Raw genomic sequence first — 16,518 nt, 5'->3', positions numbered from 1 at the left:
AAATTGCCGTTTAAACTTTTTGTCTATCACCAATAGTTTCGATTCTAAGTGCATTAAAATCGAATTCCCACAAAAATCACAATTTGTAACGTGAATTTTGATGGAGATATTGCACTTACAGACTCGACTCAATGAACTTTTTTGCAGAGCATTTAGTCTACTATAAGAACGGCAGCATGATATTTCAAAAAAAAAAATTTCGATGAGATGCGGAAGCAAAAAATTAAAAAAAAAAGTTTTCCCGTGTTACTTAAATGGAAAAACTAAAAATTCGTTGAGAGACCTCTAAAAATTTAAATTAAGAGCTCAAATTTGCCGAGAATTTTTTATTTTCCATATGCTACAAGATTTTCTAGTGGGACTTGAAAAAAAAAAATGTTGGTCTAAAATGAATCACCCTAAACTGTAATCTATCTTTTCATATAATTTATCATGCCCCCGACTCCCGATCCTTTATATGCACTCGGCATATATAAATTCAAGGCTAACTGGGCGTCTGGTCCTTACGAACCGGGTAACACCAGGATCAGTTACCAAATAATTAGCCCGCTGGCTAAAAGGGACACGAGCCTATTTCTTACGAAAGTCAGAAATGGGTAACGGACGGTTGATTCACCCACTATTAAAGGGGGTGGACCTCAACATCGTTTCACAATATATATCAATCATCGAATAATTATTTTGTTTTGACATGTTAGTTTCTTGCCGCGTGAGAGTGAGTGAGTGCGAGATATCCTCAAGCGAAGGAGAGAGAGATGACTTAGTCCCCGGGTAAGTCCAATCCTCAGGGTTGGAACTTGTCGACTGTGTTTAATGGGCCGATGTTCTTCTTGAAGAGGAATCCCGAGACCTTAGGCTCAGCCGTTAAATTTGACGATAACGCTTCCAAGGTCAAATTCAACCTTGAGAGAGTGATATTGAAATGAGTGATCTCTTCATCTATGCTTTTGATCAAAAACTTCCCAGTTTTAATTTCACACCTACCCTGGATGTGGATCATTCCTGTACCGTTTATGTAATAATCTTTTTCAACTAAGTCTAAGCATTTGAGACTTAATTTTTCTTCTCTGCAAGTCGAGTACGCCCAGGAATTTGGTTGGTTGAGTTTTATCCACGTGGTTTTATACTCGGGGATGATCCGGATATTGCAGGATCTTGAGATGTTTTCTGTTGATTTCAAGAGCAGTTCTATTTCGCAATCAACCTCTTCTGGAACTTCAGTAAATTGAAATGGAATATCGGGGCGACACGACAGGTCATCTCCGATATTTTTACAAGTGTTGGTGTATTCAGAGTCTGCTAAATAAAATCTTTGCAGGCCTGGGTCTGTAATCAGGAACTTTTTGGATAGTAAAATCATCAGGGTTTGAATTTTCCCATTTAGATTCTCTGGTTTCGGCAACGGTCTCAGTTCGTATGAAAGCAGCGGAATTTTGTGGAATAGTGGAAAAGTTACTATAATAAGCAAGTAACCTTTTGCTCTTGCCACTCTTACTGTTGTCACTGCTGACAACGTTGAGATGTCCATTCTGTCGATCGGCTGGGGTGGATTTAAATCAGGATGTTTCCTCATGATATCGACGGTTGCTTTGTGAATTATCCTCGGTGATATGGCTTGTGGAGAGAGTCTACCGGCCTTGGCCTCCTCGATGATGGCCTCAGCTTCCCTCAGGACTCGAAGGTGGTTGTGGGCAATCTCCAGGCGCTCATCTTCCAACATTAGAACCTTCGTCACATATACAAGTTTTTCCAGAGAGCTCAAAGTCGCGTTGATGAATGCGTGGGTGACGCCTGCGAGTTTGTCCAGATTGAATTGCATTTGTGCCTCGCTCCGGAGAATAGTATTAATTTCACTCTTGACAATGTGTGTAGCGTTCTGCACTAGGTGCACCATTTCTGCGTTGTCTTGGTATAATTTGTGTTGATTTCTTTGGTGATATGTTCTTTATCTTCATAATTCATGGTTCTAAACAGTTCTCGAGAGATTGTGCCCACAAATCCGAACCATGGAGCTCGTTGGCTACGGTCAAGTGGTGGAGTTTTGAACTCTGTTTCCTCGAGAAGTTGTTCCAAGCGAATTTTAGCTTGGTTTATAGCGGTTTGCACTTCGGTTATAAAGTCGATTCTCAAGTAATTCATGCAGGACCCTGCATCGATAACCTTAGCGCAACCTACCATGGTTGAGTGTAGATGGTCCCACCCAAAAGGATACATATCTACCAACCCTTGGACGTTAATGGAAGAAATGATGCACCAGTTTTCTCCTACCAGGTGAATCTACTTTAATGGGTCTTAAAGTAACCCTGGATTGTCTGCCAATGGCTGGATGGTCAATACGTCCTTGGATTGGCTGCTCCCGGCGATGATGATCAATAATATCAACAATGGTCTCATGGTGGTAAGAGTTTCTTGGATCTGAAACAGAGAACTTTATAAAGGTTTAGCTTTGTAGTCGACAGCAGGTTTAACCTTGTTAGGGTTGACCAATTTTCGGTTCCCCTTGTCCTTCAGGTAAATAAGACTCCCAAATTCGTTAATTTCAACAATTTCATACGGCTCAGGGTAAACATCGAGTTTACTTTTCCCCGGCTCGTTTGAAACATAAATGAAATCACCTACTTTAAAGGTTCTGGCATGTATGTGTCAATCGTAACGAATTTTAGAATCTTGTTTTGTCTTATTGAGACAATCAGCAGCGATTTCTCTAACTTCTGACAATCTTCCCGTAAGGTCAGTGAGATGATCAGAATAAGTTTGATTCTGGAATAATCAGGGAAATGGGTTGGCAATCGAGCTCTTCGACCAAACATCAACTCAAATGGAGTGAATTTGGTAGAAGTGTGCACGTTTGTATTATAACTCAACGCAGCAAGACCCGCGTATCGATCCCAGTTTGGATACTTATCTGAAATTACTCTTAAATAGTCTATTAGTGGTTGATGGCTCCTTTCTAAGGATCCATTTGACTGGGGGTGATAACCCGAAGTCGTTACTCTTTGTATTTTTAAAGCTTTTGCAAGCTGTTGTATTATTTTCGAGGTGAATGACGTACTTTTGTCTGAGAGGATAACTCTCGGACACCCGTAATAACACATATATCGATCAACAAGGGCTTCAGCCACTGTTGTCGATCGGATATCGGGTATTGGGATCGCAGTTACGGCTTTCGAAAAGTTATCCTGGATCGTCAGGATATGGACATTTCCACTTCTGGTCATAGGGAGTGGTCCTACGGTATCGATGGAAATTTTCTCGAAGGGCTCGAAGGGAGTGTCGGTTATCATCATTGGTTGTTTAGTTTTAATTCGCGTGAGTTTGTTCTTCTGGCAAATTGCGCATTTTTTGATAAATCTGTAGATCTTTTCCTTCATTCCGGGCCAGTAGAATCTCTCGCGGATTCGCCAATAAGTTTTCACGACGCCCTTGTGACCTGCTATAGGGCTGCAGTGGTTTTCTTCGATGATTTTCTCGCGTAATTTTCTAGCGGGAACTTCTATATTTTTTTCGCAAAGAATTACTTCGATAGGACAGTCGCCCAATTCTTGTATGAGATAAGGCTTTATGTTCAAATCGTCGAAGTCATCCCACTGTTTTGCTATGCGGAACGTATAAATCTCATGTTTGAGCATGGACGCTCTCAGGTTTCGTAGTCCTTCGATTAAATTAGTTAAGTCGATTTTTTCAAAATGATTTTTCTTGACGAAGACGGTAAAGATGAAGCATCGACCCAATTTTGTGACAAGTACGTCACCCAATTTTGGTCTAGCCATCTTCAGATCTTTTCGATTAATGAAAATGAGATCTCTCAACTGCCTCGAAACTGGTTTCATTATTTCGCAATCCAGAAACAGGCAATGCACCATGTGATCTCTCACATACGTGATTCCATCTCGACTGTCTTTGAATTTAATTTGATTTTTAGGCAGTTTCTGAGGTCTATTAGATTCGGAGCCAGATGAAGAAGAAACTTCAGGTGGTGAGTAGTTTTGACCACTAAAATTTTCGGCTATGTCTGAGGATGGAGGATCAAAGACGCACCATGGAGCTTGATTTGAAAATTTAGGTTGCAAATCGTCCTTTATAGCCGGCTCATCCCCCAGTTGTTCGCCAGATGCGTCACCGGGCGAGTATCAGATTCGTTTACCTGCTCATTTCTGTCGTCTTGTTTTCGGTGTACCTCTACTTGAATCACCGTGGCTTCGTCATATTGGCTGGTTTCTGATTTGTCTGATTGAGAAAAACTCTCTACCTTGGTCGTACGATCAGTTGTAGAATTTTTATTTGGTGATCTGGTTTGCTGGCTTTTGTTCAGCAACGTTTTTTGATTATCGTTAGTGGAAACTTCCCCCATTCGCTTGGGAGTTTCCGAGTGTGCTGTACTGGAAGATGCAGCTGGAAAAGCTTCGGTGTTTAAGGTTTGACAAGTAGAAGGTCTTGCTATAGGTGGAATTTCTATTATCTGCTTCTACCTCGTCATTCCAATAGAAAGTTTTTGAATGGTCATCGTATTCCAGTCCTTCGTAATTCTTCTGCGCAGTTTTCAGAACCGGGTGCTTCCTCATGGACGTAGATAGACTTTTACCTGCAGTGAAATATTTTTCATGTATTTCAGCGGCGCTCGGCGCTTGTAGAGTTGCTGGAGTTATTTCAACTTGGACTTCTGCTTCCGAGCAGCTGGCTTCGCTGGAGTCATCATCTTCTTCAGTATTTTCATTTTTTCGAAGAAATTCTTCTTCTTCTTCTTTTTCCGTTTCTTCGGATTCGTCTGAGTCTTCGTGTTCATCGTATTTGTACGGAAGGTAACTCTGTTCAAGATTTTCTCTGACTTCCTTGGCCACCTGAGGGACCACAATTAAGTTAGCGTGCAAGTTTGATTTTTGGAAATTCCGGATATACCGAAAAATTGCTCTCTAAATGCTCTTTCAGAATCAAAAATTGCTCCAGTCGTAAAAACAATATTTAATTAATTATCGTCAATTAAAAATACCAAAATCATCTTGTGTATAACTCAATTAATAAACTTAATTTTTAATATTTATCGCCGGGCTCCCTGCCTTTATAAATCCAGAATAATTTCTCATGCGAAAATTTCTCAGCAATAATTACTCAAACAAAAATTGATCCAACACAAAAATTTCTTTTTTCACCATATTTGTGGTGAGAAATTATGCCTTGAAAAATTATTGCTGAGAAATTTTGTTGCAAGAAATTATTGCATGAGAAAAAAGAGACGGTCACTTTATCGCCGTCATGAAATTGCTCCTCTTTTTTTCTATCGAGGGCAATGATTTATTTAGCGAAATATTCAAATTTAATGCTAATACATTGAAATCATAATTACGATGCACATTTAATTATCATGTGACGTCACAGGTCGGTAGTGGGGGCAGCTCAGGGGGTAAGATAGTCAAGTGCATGAGTACGAACATGAGTCGCTGCGAATTTTTACATGTATCGAGCCTAAACAAATAGTCGTGTAGAATACAAATAAATACAAATATTTAAATAAATAAATATATGTATGTATAAGTTAATACATATATATTGTTATTTATTGTACGATAAAATTAGTATCGATTGATAATTTATAATGATTGACATCAATAACAATGACAACGATAAAGTTACATTAGTTTTATGAAATGGATAATTGGAGTATTGCTATTGAAAGAGGTTAGTTTTTAATGTTTACAATTATTTTGTGATTGAATGTATGAATATTATTTGCGGTTGTTGCAAAAAAAAAAAAAATTTTGCAAACAAATAATGTAGCAAAATATAAAAAGGTTATTGCCGAAGTTTATAAAATCATATATGCTTACATATATTCTATGTTACTCAGGTATGCTTAATAACCACGCAAATAATAAATACACAATTTGTCACGTAACCATTCAAATAAATTAATAATTAATTAGTAATAAGTATTAAAAATATTATTTAAGTTTAAATTTAAATGGTTACGCGGGCATTTCGTTGCCACGCCGGTGAGACAGCGTTTGCTCGCACATGCGCGCGGTATGACTGAGAGCACGTGTGTGCAAAAATTTTAATTTTTAATTTGAAAATAATTATATTTATTATTTATTAATCATAAGGGAATATTTATGATTTGGCGTTATTCAGGGGACATAATGTGTGGTCACATTATGCCCCAACAATTGTTTTTATTTTATTTCGATAAAACTTCATGTCCAGGTATTCAGGAGATGAGAAATATTGACCGCAGAGGAGGGGAAAATCAATATTTTCTCCTGCAATATCGATGGATAACATGCGGCTTTAATTAATTATTATTCAATTATATATATATTTTACAACCATTATTTTAGTGTAAATGAATACCATATATATATATTCAATTTATTATGTATCATTCAGGTGGGGTAAAAATGTTTTTATAATTTATTTAATTAATTCAAAGGCCCGGGGCTAGATAACAATGATAATAATAATTAAGGGCGACTGTTGCGCCACGTGGGTGGCCAACAAGTGGCGGGCCCATAAAGTACTCAGAAAGGTACGGAAGGTGCACTTGAGCAGACGCTGTTATTTATACGTTGTTGATACGTTTCGAATTTCACTTAATCAAGTTTGTTTATTATTATTTGTGGTCAAACTGGTAAAAAGTTTATTAAATTTACCGGGTACGTAGTTATCAGGCTTTCTAGAAGTTGAAGCAGTAATTAGTAAGTACTTTGATTTCTCTCCATGCATTGTTACCTGTAACCTCCCCGGAAGTTGTTGGTGTTCGTGAGTCGAATAATTCGACGGATTTTATATTTTACTACCCCTGAATGATACATCTTTATATATAAAGGGAATTGGGAATGATAAAATAATTATATTTTGTTTAATTTATGATTTAACACTAAATTGCGCGTTTGCGGTAGTTCGATAAATCGATATATCGATAGCTACCTATATCCATATACTTATAGCTATAGCTATACACCGGCTAAGAAAATAAATTCCTTAGCTGACGACGTGATAGTTCACAGGAAAAATTCCTGAGCAAATAATAATAATTATTAAGTGGAATTATTATTATTATTTTATTATTTATTATATTTTTGATTATTTAATAATTATTGAAAGGGTGATAATTATTTATTTTAAATGATTTATGTAATAATTTTCTGGAAATTTATATTGTGAATGAGAGTGAGAGTACACCGTATCTTTCTCCCCCTGTCAGGTGTAAAGGGGTAACCCAAGGTTTAAAGTTGTGATTATTTTTTTATTTTTCATTGACATTAATTACTCTTGATGAATTGTTTATTTTGTTTGAGTCAATTATGATAATATATTTATACTTCATTGTTGATTTGAATATTGGATTTAAATTTAGAATTTTTTTTGCATTATATAAAATCAACCCCCAGGGGTTTATTAACATGTATAATCTGTATTGAGTGAAATATTGTATCAAAATTTCTTGATAATTTATTTATAAATAATTGGATCCAACAATTCTCGGGGAAATACTCTGTATTTATTTTCCTGGGTTTCTTTTCCTGCTATATTTAATTTATTTCATCATTTTATATATTTAACTGTGCTTAGTATTTTCTTTTCTGATTATTTCTTTTTTATTATTTCATTCGATTAATCCGCCTTGGTACCGGCTATACTCGCTCGGATTAATCCTTGCAAATTTCACCTTGATAAAACATTTTGTCCGTTTTTGAGAAACGGTCTGGCGCCTACGTGCACTAACCTAGCCTGAGAAGTTGGTCCAGGCAAACCTTATTTTCTTTAATTGCAATTTAATAACCTCATTATTTATTTAAAAGTTAAAATTTAATTAAAGTAAGATTTATCAGTATTTTATTTATCCGGACTTTAATTTTATAATTTTTTTGTTTTTCACGTGGGCGACCGCATACGGTACTGGGATAATTCGCGTCTCCGTCGCGAAATTTAAATCAGTATTTGTTATACTAGGACCACGGTCATTGTGACCATCATGACCATAATTATAGTCACCATCATGACCATCATGTCAATCATGGCAATGGTCATGTTGAGCATCATAACCACGATCATAGTGACCATTATGGCCATGATCATAGTGATCATCATGACCATAATCATAGTCACCATCATGACCACTATGACCATGATCATTGTGACCATCACGACCATGATCATAGTGACCATCATGACCATGGTCATAGTGACCATCATGACTATGATCATAATGACCATCATGACTTAATCGTGGTGACGATCATGACCACTACGACCACGGTCATTGTGACCATCATGACAATGATCATGGTGACCATCATGTCCATCATGGCAATAGTCATGTTGAGCATCATAACCACAATCATAGTGACCATTATGACCATGATCATGGTGACCATCATGACCAGGGTCATAGTGACCATCATGACTATGATCATGGTAACCATCATGACCACTATGACCACGGTCATTGTAACCATCAGGACCATGATTATAGTCACCATCATGACCATCATGACAATGATCATGGTGACCATCATGTCCATCATGGCAATGGTCATGTTGAGCATCATAACCACGATCATAGTGACCATAATGACCATTATGACCATGATCATGGTGACCATGACGACTATCATGAACATGGTCTTGGTGACCATGATCATGCTGACCATCATAATCATGATCGTGTTGATCATCATGACCTTGATCGTGGTGACCATCATAACCATGATCATGATGATCATCATTACTTAGATCATGGTGGCTATCATGACCATGATCATTTTGACCATCATAACCATGATCTAGGTGACCATTCGACCATCATAACCATGATCATACTGATTATTATGACCATGATCGTGGTGACCATCATGATCATGACAATAGTGATCATCATAACCATGATCATGGTGACGATCAAGACCATCATAACTGCGATCATGGTGACGATTAAGAGGATCATGACCATGATTATGGTGACTATCATGACCATAATCATAGAGACCATCATGATCATGATCATGGTGACCATTACGACGATGGTCATGGTGACCATCATAACTATGATCACGGTGTCCATCATGACCATGATCATGGTGACCATCGTGACTATACTCATAGTGATCATCATGACCATGATCATGGTTACCATCATGACCACTATGACCATGATCATGGTGACCATCATGACTATACTCATAGTGATCATCATGACCATGATCATGGTTACCATCATGACCACTATGACCATGATCATGGTGACCATCACGACCATGATCATGGTGACCATCATGAATATGGTCATAGTGACCATAATGACTATGATCGTCGTGACCATCGTGACTCGATCATGGTGACTATCATGACTAAGATCATGGTGACCGTCATGACAATGGTCATAGTCACCATCATGACTATCATAACCATGATTATGGTGACCATGACGACTATCATGAACATGGTCTTGGTGATAATGATCATGCTGACCATCATAATCATGATCGTGTTGATCATCATGACCTTGATCATGGTGACCATCATAACCATGATCATGGTGACCATCGTTACTTAGATCAAGGTGGCTACCATGACCATGATCATTGTGTCCATCATAACCATGATCTAGGTGACCATCCAACCATCATAACCATGATCATACTGATTATTATGACCATGATAGTGGTGACCATCATGATTATGACGATAGTGATCATCTTAACCATGATCATGGTTACGATCAAGACCATCATAACTGCGATCATGGTGACGATTAAGACCATCATGAGCATGATTATGGTAAATATCGTGACCATAATCATAGAGACCATCATGATCATGATCATGGTTACCATCATGACCACTATGACCATGATCATGGTGACCATCATGACTATGATCGTGGTGACCAACGTGAATATGATTATGGTGACCATCATGACCATGTTTATAGTGACCATTAAGACCATCATGACCATGATCATGGTTACCATCAAGACCATGACCATGATGACCATCATGACTATGATAATAATGACTGTCATGAGCATGATCATAGTGACCATGATGACTATCATGACCATGATCATAATGACCGTCATGACCATCATACCCATGATTGTGGTGACCAGGATCATGGTGACCATCATGACTATCATGACCATGCTCTTGGTGACCATCCTAACCATGATCACGATGATCAACAGGATCATGATCATGGTGACCATGATCGTGCTGACGATTCTGATCATGATCCTGTTGATCATCATGACCCTGATCTTAGTGACCATCATGACCATGATCATTATGATCATCATGACCGTCATGACCATGATTGTGGTGACCATGATGACCATGATCATTATTATCATCATGACCAATATGACCAAGATTGTGGTGACCATGATGACCATGATTATGTTGACCTTCAAGACCATGATCATGATGACCATCATGACTATGATCATGGTGATCATCATGACTATGATCATGGTGATCATCAGAACCAAGATAATAGTGACCAGCATGACCATCATGACCATAATAATGATGACTGTCATGAGCATGATCATAGTGACCATGATGACTATCATGACTAAGATCATGGTGACCATCATGACCATTATAACCATGATGACCATGATCATTATGACCGTCATGACCATCATAACCATAATTGTGGTGACAAGGATCATGGTGACCATCATGACTATCATGACCATCGTCTTGGTGACCATCCTAACCATGATCACGATGACCAACAGGATCAAGATCATGGTGACCATGATTGTGCTGACCATTATGATCATGATCCTGTTGATCATCGTGACCATGATCTTAGTGACCATCATAACCATGATCCTGGTGACTATCATTACTTAGATCATGGTGACCATCATGACCATGATCATGCTGATCATGGTGACCATCACAACTATGGTCTAGGTGACCATCATGACCTTTATGACCATGATTGTGGTGACTATCATGACCATGAAATGCTGACCATCATGACCATGATCATGCTGACCATCATGACCATGATCATGATGACCATCATGACAATGATTGTGATGACGACATGAATATAACCATGATCTGGGTGACCATCCGACCATCATAACCATGATCATACTAATTATTATGACCATGATCATGGCGACCATCATGATCATGACAATAGTGATTATCATAACCATGATCGTGGTAACGATCAAGACCATTATAACCACGATCATGGTGACGATTAAGACCATCATGACCCATATTATGGTGACCATCATGATTATGATCATAGTGACCATCACAAGCATGATCATGGTCACCATCATGACCATCATGATTATGATCATGGTGACCATCATAACCACGATCATACTGACGATCAAGACCATCATGACCATGATCATGGTGATCATCATGACCATGATCTTAGTGACCATCCGACCATCATAACCATGATCATACTAATTATTATGACAATGATTATGGTGACCATCATGATTATGACATTAGTGATCATCATAACCATGATCGTGGTGACGATTAAGACCATCATAACCACGATCACGGTGACGATTAAGACCATCATGACCCATGTTATGGTGACCATCAAGATTATGATCATAGTGACCATCACAAGCATGATCATGGTCACCGTCATGACCATCATGACCATGATCATAATGACCATCATGACCATCATGACCATCATGATCATCTTGAGCAACATGACCTTGATCATGGTAATCATGATAATGGTGACCATAACGACCATGATTGTAGTGACCAGGCTCATGGTGACCATCATGACCATCATGGCCATGATCTTAGTGACCATCATCACCATGATCATAGTGACTACCACGACCATCATGACCATGGTCACGGTGACCAACAGGATCATAATTATGGTGACCATGATCATGCTGACCATTATAATCATGATTGTGGTGATCATCATGACCATGATCATGGCGACAATCATGACTCTGATCATTGTGACTATCATGACTTAGATCATAGTGACCATCATGACCATGATCATAGTGACCATCACGACCATGGTCTAGGTGACCATCATGAACTTTATGACCATGATTATGGTGACTATCAAATCCATGAAATGCTGACAATCATGTCCATGGTCATGCTGACCATCATGACCATGATCATGCTGATCATCAATACCAAGATCATAGTGACCAGCATGACCATCATGACCATGATAATAATGACCGTTATGAGCATGATCCTAGTGACGATCAAGACCATCATGACTATGATTATGGTGACTATCATGACTATGATCATGGTAATCATCATGACTATCATGGCCATGACCTTAGTGACCATCATAGCCACGATCATGGTGACCGTCACGACTATCATGACCATTGTCTTGGTGACCATCGAAACCATGATCACGGTGACCAACAGGATCATAATTGTGGTGACAATGATCATGCTGACCATCATAATCATGATCGTAGTACTCATCATTACCATGTTCACGGTGACCATCATGACTCTGATCATCGTGACTATCATGACCATGATCATGGTTACTATCATGACCGTGGTCATGGTGACCATCATGGCCATGATCATGGTGACCATCACGACCATAATTATTGTGACCATCATGACCGTAGTCATGGTGACCATCATGACCATGGTTATAGTGACCATTATGACTAGGATCATGGTGAGCATAATGACCACGATAATGGCGACTATCATGACCATAGTCATGTTGACCATCATAACCATGATCATGGTGACCATCACGACCATCAAGAATATTATTATGGTGATCATCATGAGCATAGTGACTATTATGACGCAGATCATAGTGACTATGATGACGCAGATCATGGTGACCATCATGACCATGGTCATGGTGACCATTATGACTACGATCATGGTGACCATTATGACCACGATCATGGTGACGATCGAGACCTCCATGACCAAGATCATATTAACCTTCACGACCATGATCATAGTGACCATTATGATCATAATCATAGAGCTCATCATGACCATGATCATGGTGACTGTCATGACTATGATAATAGTCACCATCATGACCGTGGTCATGGTAAACATCATGTCCACGATCATGGTGACCATCACGACCATGTTCATAGTGACCATCATGACTAGTATCATGGTGACCATCATGACCACTATGACCATGATCATGGTGACCATCACGACCATCGTCATGGTGACTATAATGACCATGGTCATGGTGACCATCATTACTATGATCATGGTGACCATCATGACCATGGTCATTGAGACCATCATGACCTTGATCATGCTGACCATCATGACCATTTTCATGGTGACCATCGTGACCATCATGACCATGATCATGGTCACCATCATAACCATGATCATGGTCACCATCATGAATGATAATGGATACCATCACGACCATAACAATCATGATCATGTGTACTATCATGACCATCACGCCCATAATCATCGTAACCATTATGGCCATGATCATGGTGACCATTATGACTATGATCACGGTGTCCATCATGACCATGATCCTGGTGTCCATTACGACTATGATCATAGTGATCATTATGACCATGATTATGGTGACCATCATGACCACTATGACTATGATCATGGTGACCATCATGACCATTTTCATGGTGACCATCGTGACCATCATGACCATGGTCATGGTTACCATCATGACCATGATCATGGTCACCATCATGAATGATAATGGATACCATCACGACCATAACGATCATGATCGTGTGTACTATCATGACCATCACGACCATAATCATCGTAACGATTATGGCCATGATCATGGTGACCATTATGACTATGATCACGGTGTCCATCATGACCATGATCCTGGCGTCCATTACGACTATGGTCATGGTCACCATCATGAATGATAATGGATACCATCACGACCATAACGATCATGATCATGTGTACTATCATGACCATCACGCCCATAATCATCGTAACCATTATGGCCATGATCATGGTGACCATTATGACTATGATCACGGTGTCCATCATGACTATGATCCTGGTGTCCATTACGACTATGATCATTGAGACCATCATGACCTTGATCATGCTGACCATCATGACCATTTTCATGGTGACCATCGTGACCATCATGACCATGATCATGGTCACCATCATAACCATGATCATGGTCACCATCATGAATGATAATGGATACCATCACGACCATAACAATCATGATCATGTGTACTATCATGACCATCACGCCCATAATCATCGTAACCATTATGGCCATGATCATGGTGACCATTATGACTATGATCACGGTGTCCATCATGACCATGATCCTGGTGTCCATTACGACTATGATCATAGTGATCATCATGACCATGATTATGGTGACCATCATGACCACTATGACTATGATCATGGTGACCATCATGACCATTTTCATGGTGACCATCGTGACCATCATGACCATGGTCATGGTTACCATCATGACCATGATCATGGTCACCATCATGAATGATAATGGATACCATCACGACCATAACGATCATGATCGTGTGTACTATCATGACCATCACGACCATAATCATCGTAACGATTATGGCCATGATCATGGTGACCATTATGACTATGATCACGGTGTCCATCATGACCATGATCCTGGTGTCCATTACGACTATGGTCATGGTCACCATCATGAATGATAATGGATACCATCACGACCATAACGATCATGATCATGTGTACTATCATGACCATCACGCCCATAATCATCGTAACCATTATGGCCATGATCATGGTGACCATTATGACTATGATCACGGTGTCCATCATGACTATGATCCTGGTGACCATTACGACTATGATCATAGTGATCATCATGACCATGATTATGGTGACCATCATGACCACTATGACTATGATCATGGTGACCATAATGAACATGATCATTGTGACCATAATCATGCTTTCTATCATGTCCATGATCGTGTTGATCATCATGACCATGATCTTAGTGACCATCATAACCATGATCATGGTGACCATGACGACTATCATGAACATGGTCTTGGTGACCATGATCATGCTGACCATCATAATCATGATCGTGTTGATCATCATGACCTTGATCATGGTGACCATCATAACCATGATCATGATGATCATCATTACTTAGATCATGGTGGCTATCATGACCATGATCATTTTGACCATCATAACCATGATCTAGGTGACCATTCGACCATCATAACCATGATCATACTGATTATTATGACCATGATCGTGGTGACCATCATGATCATGACAATAGTGATCATCATAACGATGATCATGGTGACGATCAAGACCATCATAACTGCGATCATGGTGATGATTAAGACGATCATGACCATGATTAGAGTGACTCTCATGACCATAATCATAGAGACCATCATGATCATGATCATGGTGACCATTACGACGATGGTCATGGTGACCATCATAACTATGATCACGGTGTCCATCATGACCATGATCATGGTGACCATCATGACTATACTCATAGTGATCATCATGACCATGATCATGGTTACCATCATGACCACTATGACCATGATCATGGTGACCATCACGACCATGATCATGGTGACCATCATGAATATGGTCATAGTGACCATAATGACTATGATCGTCGTGACCATCGTGACTCGATCATGGTGACTATCATGACTAAGATCATGGTGACCGTCATGACAATGGTCATAGTCACCATCATGACTATCATAACCATGATTATGGTGACCATGACGACTATCATGAACATGGTCTTGGTGATAATGATCATGCTGACCATCATAATCATGATCGTGTTGATCATCATGACCTTGATCATGGTGACCATCATAACCATGATCATGGTGACCATCGTTACTTAGATCAAGGTGGCTACCATGACCATGATCATTGTGTCCATCATAACCATGATCTAGGTGACCATCCAACCATCATAACCATGATCATACTGATTATTATGACCATGATAGTGGTGACCATCATGATTATGACGATAGTGATCATCTTAACCATGATCATGGTTACGATCAAGACCATCATAACTGCGATCATGGTGACGATTAAGACCATCATGAGCATGATTATGGTAAATATCGTGACCATAATCATAGAGACCATCATGATCATGATCATGGTTACCATCATGACCACTATGACCATGATCATGGTGACCATCATGACTATGATCGTGGTGACCAACGTGAATATGATTATGGTGACCATCATGACCATGTTTATAGTGACCATTAAGACCATCATGACCATGATCATGGTTACCATCAAGACCATGACCATGATGACCATCATGACTATGATAATAATAACTGTCATGAGCATGATCATAGTGACCATGATGACTATCATGACCATGATCATAATGACCGTCATGACCATCATACCCATGATTGTGGTGACCAGGATCATGGTGACCATCATGACTATCATGACCATGCTCTTGGTGACCAT

At 39.2% G+C, this 16,518-nt stretch overlaps 2 protein-coding genes across 2 annotated transcripts; both read right to left on the bottom strand.

The window, feature by feature from the left end:
- Nucleotides 1-10,155: 10,155 nt before the first annotated feature.
- LOC130665887 (antifungal protein-like) lies at nucleotides 10,156-11,800 on the bottom strand. The gene is made up of 4 exons (XM_057466516.1): nucleotides 11,675-11,800; nucleotides 10,719-10,788; nucleotides 10,296-10,400; nucleotides 10,156-10,253 (listed from the first exon to the last, which is right to left on the bottom strand). Exons 1-4 carry the CDS (start codon nucleotides 11,798-11,800, stop codon nucleotides 10,156-10,158), a joined length of 399 nt encoding a protein of 132 aa, XP_057322499.1.
- Nucleotides 11,801-11,804: 4 nt separating this feature from the next.
- On the bottom strand, nucleotides 11,805-16,518 carry LOC130665885 (histidine-rich glycoprotein-like). The gene is made up of 4 exons (XM_057466515.1): nucleotides 16,452-16,518; nucleotides 15,663-15,964; nucleotides 12,063-12,229; nucleotides 11,805-11,988 (listed from the first exon to the last, which is right to left on the bottom strand). Exons 1-4 carry the CDS (start codon nucleotides 16,516-16,518, stop codon nucleotides 11,805-11,807), a joined length of 720 nt encoding a protein of 239 aa, XP_057322498.1.

Source organism: Microplitis mediator, chromosome 3 (assembly GCF_029852145.1).
Source record: "Microplitis mediator isolate UGA2020A chromosome 3, iyMicMedi2.1, whole genome shotgun sequence".
Taxonomy (NCBI): domain Eukaryota; kingdom Metazoa; phylum Arthropoda; class Insecta; order Hymenoptera; family Braconidae; genus Microplitis; species Microplitis mediator.
This window is presented reverse-complemented; position numbering and strand designations above follow the sequence as displayed.

Bases quoted from the DNA above. Each gene is read 5' to 3' on its own strand.
- LOC130665885 (XM_057466515.1), bottom strand. From the start codon at position 16,518: ATGGTCACCAAGAGCATGGTCATGATAGTCATGATGGTCACCATGATC. The intron at 12,230-15,662 runs GTCATTATGGTC...GATCGTCACTAG, and splicing joins CGATGGTCACGACGATCATA to GATCATGCTCATAACGGTCA. The intron at 11,989-12,062 runs GTTCATGATGGT...CTATGATCTAAG, and splicing joins ACCATAATCATGGTCATAAA to TCATGATAGTCACAATGATC.
- LOC130665887 (XM_057466516.1), bottom strand. From the start codon at position 11,800: ATGGCCATGATGGTCATGATGGTCACCATGAGCCTGGTCACTACAATC. The intron at 10,789-11,674 runs GTCATGATGGTC...GATGATCAACAG, and splicing joins TGATCATGATGGTCATGATG to GATCATGATCATAATGGTCA. The intron at 10,254-10,295 runs GTCATGATGATC...ATGGTCACTAAG, and splicing joins CCACAATCATGGTCATGACG to ATCAGGGTCATGATGATCAA.